We start from the raw sequence: 7,281 nt of genomic DNA, 5'->3' as shown, positions 1-7,281 counted from the left end.
GATTTACCAGAGGTTGAGGCGACCTGGGAGGATATCGAAGTTATATAAGCTCAATTTCCTGATTTCCACCTTAGGGACAAGGTGGATTTTCAGGGGCGGGGTATTGATATGAATCAGAAGAGATGGGGCCGAGTTTATAAAAGACGCAACGCAAGGGGCGATTAGTAATATAATTAAAGTTAATTATAGACTTTATTTTTGTGATTAAGTTTCCTAGTATAGTGATTTTCGTTTATGTTTAAATAAGGGCTAGGGTCGGCGTGGGGAGGGGACAAGAATTAAGATGTTTAATCTTTCTTTGTGGAGATCTCTCTGAATCTCGAACTATCAGAGCCCCATTGTTGATTTCTTTTAAGCATTAAGCTAATAGTAGTTGCAGCTTTGAGTTCGTTCATATCAGAATTGAAATAAACTCCCCCAATTTAGATATTAAAACACTTATAAGTCTTAGCTATTTGTATTTATTAGGGACTTAAAAACCCCTGACAAACTACATTAACAAACCTCTAACCCCAAATAAGAGTAGCTATAAGTCTATTCAAGACAACATACATACATGAATATAAGACGTTGAAAAAAACAATAGATGAGAAACTACCTGCATTTAATGTCTGGCAAATTTACAACAAACACCATCACTTTCACATAAACCCAATCTTTAATGCGATCATAAAACTGAAAAAATGCATGTCTCCCATGGCGATGAACAAGTAAAATGCCACAGGCTATCCAAAATCCAGTAGCAAAACCAGTAGCCCCACCAATATAAAACCATCTATCAAGTTCATCTATGTCTTCACCATCACCCACATTTTTACCAAACACCAATGGTACTTGTGATTTTTTCATCTCCTGGACATTTTCTGGAAAGGGGAAGTCCACATAATCCAGGTTTTCCTTCGTATCTTGCAGGTTCAAAGGATTGGAGTTGAGTGTTAGATGGGATTCTCCCTGACAATCTATTATATGACACGTCTAGGTCATTCAATAAAGTCATTTGTGACATGCTTGTTGGTATCCCTCCTGATAATTTGTTTTTAGATAAATCCAAAGTTAAAAGCTTCTTCATCTGACCAATTTTCAATGGAATCTCTCCAAGTAGACCATTCTTTGATAAGTTTAGTGTAATGAGTTCATAAAGGCCTGTAATCTCATATGGAATTTCACATGTTAAGTTGTTGCTTGACAGGTCAATGGTCTTCAACAATCCCAGGTTACGAGTGAATTCATGCTCATCTCCCTGCCACTCAATCATTGCATGGTCAACATACTCACCATCAAGTAATTCATACATAACACCTGAACTATACCAGCTAGTTGAAAGGGAATGTACGTTTTGTGTCGGTAACATTCCTTGTTGAACCATGCTTGTAAGATTATTTAACCATGAGGGGATGCTTCCATGGAGATTGTTCCTTGAAAAGTCTAAAATTTGAAGATTTGGTAATTGACATACTTGTAAAGGGATGGTTCCAAAGAAGTTGTTTGATCTTAGAATAAGAACATACAACCCCCATAAATTCTCCCCAATCCAGACAGGTACATTACCAGAAAACCTATTTGCCCCCAAATTCAACGAGGTCAAACTCATACAATTCTTCAAAGACAAAGGCAATTCTCCATAAAGGTTGTTCTCGTATAAGTACAACGCCTCAAGTTCCATCAAAGATCCAATAGAGGAAGGAATCCTTCCAGATAGATTGTTGTGTCCTAAATTAAGAACTTTTAGATATTTGAAATGCCATAAACAGTCTGGAAGTTGCCCGGTTAGAAAGTTGTGGGAGAGGTCAAGAAATTCTAAAAACCCATCAACCATTTGGCATAAAAAATATATTCCTCCACTGAATTTGTTTTTGGAAAGGTTTAACAATGCCACAGCAGAGGAGACATTCTGTATCGTACCATAAAATTTGTTGGAACTCAAATCTATCACTGAGTTAATGGCAAAATTTGATGATAAATCTGATGCTTCCCCTTTGATGTTGTTGGAAGAGAGATTCAAATATCTTAATCTAGAAGGCCATGCATCCCAAAACTCCAGAGGAATTGTGTCTGAAATGCTAGCATTGGAAATATGAAGACGGGTAAGATTTTTCAGTGTTTGAATCCATTTGGGGAAACGAGGTCCTAGATTGAAAGAGCTCAAATCTGTAAACTCTACATAAGAAAGGTTTGACAAGTGATTTGTGGAAGGAACTCCTTGGAGTGGGTTTTATGAAAGAAATATAGTAAAAGCCTTTGACTTTCCAATATTTTCAGAGATGGAACCTCTAAGGAAATTTGAAGAAACGTCAATAACTTTAATCTTGGGTAATTCCCACAATTTCTCACTTATAGTGCCATTTAATTGATTATTCGATATGTACAAATTTTTAGTGATGAAAACTTTTCGATGTCATCAGACAGTGACCTTGTAAACTAGTTATAAGATGCACCTAACCATTGCAATGTGAGTGATGTGCATCCCGACAAGTTGTTAAGAAAATCAGGAAATTTGACAACAGCAGAGTTCTTGACAAAATCTAACCATTCCAAGCTACATAGGCTAGAAAAGTATTTGGGTATCCCATCTAACATGTTATGAGAGAGATAAAGAATCTTATTTCTAGTTAGTGGGAACAACCAACTATACATGGATGAGGTGAGATTGTTGTTTGCAAGTGAAAGGTTATGAATAGATGAAGAAGAGTTGAGAAATGAAGAAGAATATGGATACATGACCTGTGAGAGCTCACATCCATCTAAACTTAAATATGATAGTTTTCTCAGACTCAACATTACATCTACCCAATGATTTTGTTTGGCTAGGGAAATCCCATCCATTCTAAGCTCCTCCAAGTGAGAAAGATGAGACAACCACTCTAGGTTTTCAACTCCGCATCTTCCAACATATTCAAGGAAAAGCACTTTCAAGTTTGTTAGGTTTCCAAACACTGGAGGAATGATTCCATAAATAGAGTTATAGGAAAGATCAAGGTACATCAATTTGGTCAAGGAACCAAAGTGTTGGTGATTTTATCACCAAATATATTTTAGTGTAATGGAGTTAACAAGTGTTTCAAGAATAATGTTTTAGTTATAATACAAGTTAGCAGGTGTAGGAGTGCACATTTGTATTTACTAAACATTGTTAGTACCGAACCCTAATCTACTGTGTCAAATCGGGGTTCGGGGACTAATTTGTTATTCTAAAAGATGTAAACTGTTCTCGTTATCTGTTGAGTGGATAAATCCGGGAAAACAACGACTCAATTGAAACACAGAAAAACCAGGAAAATGCTTTCTTCTTCATATTCTTCTAAAATTGATTCTGATTTTGTGCCTAAAATCAGAATTGCTACATCAGGAATTATCCTAAGTTTGGATTTTGTGATACCCAAGGCATATAGGTTCGAAATATCAAACAAGGAAAGTGATTACACGATTCCTGTTTTGTTATCCAGATTTCCATAACCCTATGTCGATTTCCCAACAATCTTGTTTGATATTTTCGTTTTCTGGAAAAGATGGCTGGCAATTCACTAAAAGACATGAATACTTCGTTTGGCAAATTGGAGAAATTTCAGGGCCAAGATTTCAGACGTTGGCAAAAGAAGATGCACTTCTGGTTGACCACTTTGAAGGTTGTCTATGTTCTTTCTACTCCAAAACCAGAAGAGGTTGAAGATGCAAGTCTGGAACAGATCAGAAGGAGAAGCAAATGGGAGAATGACAACTACATCTACCTTGGTCACATTCTGAATGGTATGTGTGATTCCATCTTTGACACTCATCAAAATGTTGAAACTGCAAGTGAATTATGGAACACACTTGAAGCAAAATATATTACAGAAGATGCTTCAAGTAAAAAGTTCATTGTTTCTGATTTCAACAATTATAAAATGGTTGATTCTCGATCTGTAATAGAACAATATAATGAAATACTACGAATTTATGGTCAATTCAAACAACAAAACATGTACATGGATGAATCCTTTGCTGTTTCAAGTGTGATTGATAAACTTCCACCCTCATGGAATGATTTCAAACACCATCTGAAACATAAAAAGGAAGAGGTAAGTTTGATTCAACTTGGGAGTCATTTGAAAATCGAAGAAGGACTTTGTGATCAAGAGAATGACAAAGGAACTGGAAAGGGCAAATCTGAATTTGGACAACCCCAAGTTCATATGGTTGAATGTGATAAAGAAGACAATTCTAATCACAAGGGCAAGGGTAAAAACGTAAGTATGAGGGTAACAACAAAAAGTCCAACAAAAAACACAAGGATTCCAAGGAACTTGTGTGTTGGAGATGCCATCTGAAAGGGCATATGAAACGTGATTGTCGGGTGAAACTTGGAAACAAAGGTGCAAGTGGTAGTGGAAAAGATGCTGGTGGTGGTAGTGGGTGTCATGATCAATCTGCAACCAAAGGTCAAATTACTATTGATCTTGTAAGTTCAGTATTCAATGTTATGCTACTAACTCCAGAAGTTTCTTTTGTACAAGGGGTTGATACAGATTCATGGTGGCTTGATACTTGTTCTACACATCACGTGTGTAATGATGAATGGTGGTTCACGAAGTTGAACATAGTAAATAAAGGTTTTGTCTTACACATGGCGCATGAAGGATCAAAGCCAATTTTAGGAACTGGTGTTGTTAGTATTACGTTTACTTCTGGAAAAACAATTAGTTTGTTTGATGTATTGTATGTTCCAAAGGTTCGAAAGAACCTTGTGTCTAGTGGTTTGTTGAATTGTATGGGTTATAAACAAGTAATTGAGTCGAACACGTATGTGTTGTTTAAATGTGGAATATTTGTGGGATTTGGTTATTATTGTGACCGTGTTTTGAAGTTAAATGTTATAAGTTGTGCATCACATGTCAAATCTACTTGTATGACTTCTGCATCTAATCTTGATAATACTATGTTATGGCATAATAGATTAGGACATGTTCATGTTAAGAGAATGATTGAAATGTCAAAATCCGGATTGATTCCAGCTTTTGACATTAATTCTGAAAAATGCAAAACTTGTATGTTAACTAAAATCACAAAACAACCGTTTCCAAATGTTAATAGAAAATCAGAAGTGTTGGAATTGATTCATAGTGATCTATGTGATTTCCATGCTACACCTTCTTTGGGAAATAAAGAGTACATTGTTACTTTTATTGATGATTCAAGTCGGTTTTGTTATGTATACTTGTTACATTCCAAAAATGAAGCTTTGGAAAAGTTTAAAGTATATAAAACCGAAGTCAAATTATAGTTGGGTATTTCTATAAAATGTCTTAGGACAGATAGGGGAGGAGAGTACATGGATTCTGAATACTTTCAATCGGTTGGAATCATTCATGAAACCACAGCTCCTTACAATCCACAACAAAATGGTGTTGCTGAACGGAAAAATCGAGTTTTAAAAGAAATGGTAACTTCGATGCTTTCTTTTTCGGGTTTAAGTGAAGGCTTTTGGGGTGAAGCTATGCTTACAGCAAATTATGTGCTAAATCGGGTTCCTAATAAATGGAACAAAGTTACTCCTTATGAACTTTGGCACAAGAAAACACCAAATTTGAGTTATTTTTGAATTTGGGGATGTCGAGCAATTGTGAAATTACCCGAACCTAAAAAGAAAAATTTGGGTGAAAGAGGAATTGACTACATATTTATTGGATATGCAGAACATTCCAAAGCTTATAGGTTTTATGTTATAGAACCTAATGAGGCATATTCCGTTCATACCATCATAGAGTCGCGAGATGCGATTTTTGATGAGTTGCGGTATTCTTCAATTCAAAGATCAAAGGATCTGATTCCAAGGACAAGTGAGATGCCTAAATCAGATGATAAGGAGGTTGTTTCAATTCCAGAAACATAGCAACTTCGTAAAAGCAAATTAGGTCAAGTCGCGAAAAATTTTGGCGATGACTTTCAACTATTTTTAGTTGAAGGTTCGAGGGATAAAGTGAAGCAACAATACTCATATTCCTCTAATCTTGAGACTGATCCAAAGACTTTTAAGGAAGCTATGGAGTCTCGAGATGTTGCATTTTGGAAAGAAGTGGTTGATGAAGAGATGCCATCCATTATGGAGAATAATGTTTGGGTGTTATCTGATTTACCTCCTGGTTCTAAGCCTTTGGGATGTAAATGAATTTTCAAGAAGAAAATGAAGGTAGATGGAACCATTGATAAAGTCAAGGCTCGTCTGGTCATACAAGGTTTTAGACAAAAAGTCGGTATCGATTATTTTGATACGTATGCACCGGTAGCACGGATTTCTACCATTAGATTGTTGCTTGCTTTGGAAGGGATTCACAATCTAGTTATTCATCAAATGGATGTAAAAACAGATTTTTTGAATGGTGATCTTGACGAGGAAGTTTATATGAAACAACCAGAAGGTTTTGTTCTGCCTGGAAATGAGCAAAAAGTGTGTAGACTTGTAAAATCATTGTATGGACTTAAACAGGCTCCAAAACAATGGCATTTGAAGTTTGATGAAGTTATTTTGTCCAATGGTTTTTCTTTAAACCAATCTGAAAAATGTGTTTACAGCCGTTTTGATTCATCTGGATCTGGTGTGATCATTTGCTTGTATGTAGATGATATGTTGATTTTTGGCACTGATCAAAATCAAATTAATGCAACAAAGAATTTATTGTCTTCAAAGTTTTCCATGAAGGATATGGGGGAGGCGGATGTAATCCTTGGAATAAGGATTAAACGGGTGAACAAGGGACTTGCTATTACACAATCACATTACATTGAGAAAATTCTCAAACGGTTCAATTATAGTGATTATACACTCGTTAGCACCCCTATGGATTCAAGCATGAAGTTGATTCCTAATAGAGGCAGATCATTTTCTCAATTTGAGTACTCGCAAGCTATTGGTTCTTTGATGTATGCTAGGACTAGCACTCGTCCAGATATAGCTTTCACAGTGGGAAGATTGAGTAGATTTACTCATAATCCTAGTACTCAACATTGGCAAGCGGTTCATCGTGTTTTCAAGTATTTGAAAGGAACCAAGGATTATTGTTTGTGTTGTTCTGGATTTCCTTCGGTCTTGGAAGGATATTCTGATGCAAGTTGGATATCCAATAGAGAAGATCACTCTTCTACAACTGGTTGGGTATTCTTGCTTGGTGGAGGTGCTATCTCATGGGCATCTAAAAAGCAATCTTGTATAACAAGTTCAACAATGGAATCTGAGTTTATTGCTTTGGCTGCTGCAAGCAAGGAAGCATAATGGTTAAAGAATTTGATTTATGAGATTCCATTGTGTAG

General features: G+C 36.1%; 2 protein-coding genes across 2 annotated transcripts; one reads left to right on the top strand and one right to left on the bottom strand.

Annotated features, from left to right (window-relative positions):
- Positions 1 to 594: 594 nt before the first annotated feature.
- On the bottom strand, positions 595 to 2,982 carry LOC111890149 (receptor-like protein EIX2). The gene is made up of 3 exons (XM_023886302.1): positions 2,633 to 2,982; positions 1,075 to 2,060; positions 595 to 959 (listed from the first exon to the last, which is right to left on the bottom strand). Exons 1-3 carry the CDS (start codon positions 2,980 to 2,982, stop codon positions 595 to 597), a joined length of 1,701 nt encoding a protein of 566 aa, XP_023742070.1.
- A 524-nt stretch (positions 2,983 to 3,506) lies between these two features.
- On the top strand, positions 3,507 to 4,304 carry LOC111890150 (uncharacterized). Its single transcript, XM_023886303.1, has one exon. The coding sequence runs from the start codon at positions 3,507 to 3,509 to the stop codon at positions 4,302 to 4,304; it is 798 nt and encodes a 265-aa protein (XP_023742071.1).
- The last annotated feature ends 2,977 nt before the right edge of the window (positions 4,305 to 7,281 follow it).

This window comes from Lactuca sativa, chromosome 6 (genome assembly GCF_002870075.4).
Source record: "Lactuca sativa cultivar Salinas chromosome 6, Lsat_Salinas_v11, whole genome shotgun sequence".
Taxonomy (NCBI): Eukaryota; Viridiplantae; Streptophyta; class Magnoliopsida; order Asterales; family Asteraceae; genus Lactuca; species Lactuca sativa.
Note: the sequence above shows the minus strand (reverse complement) of the source record. Positions and strands in the feature narration are given on the sequence as shown.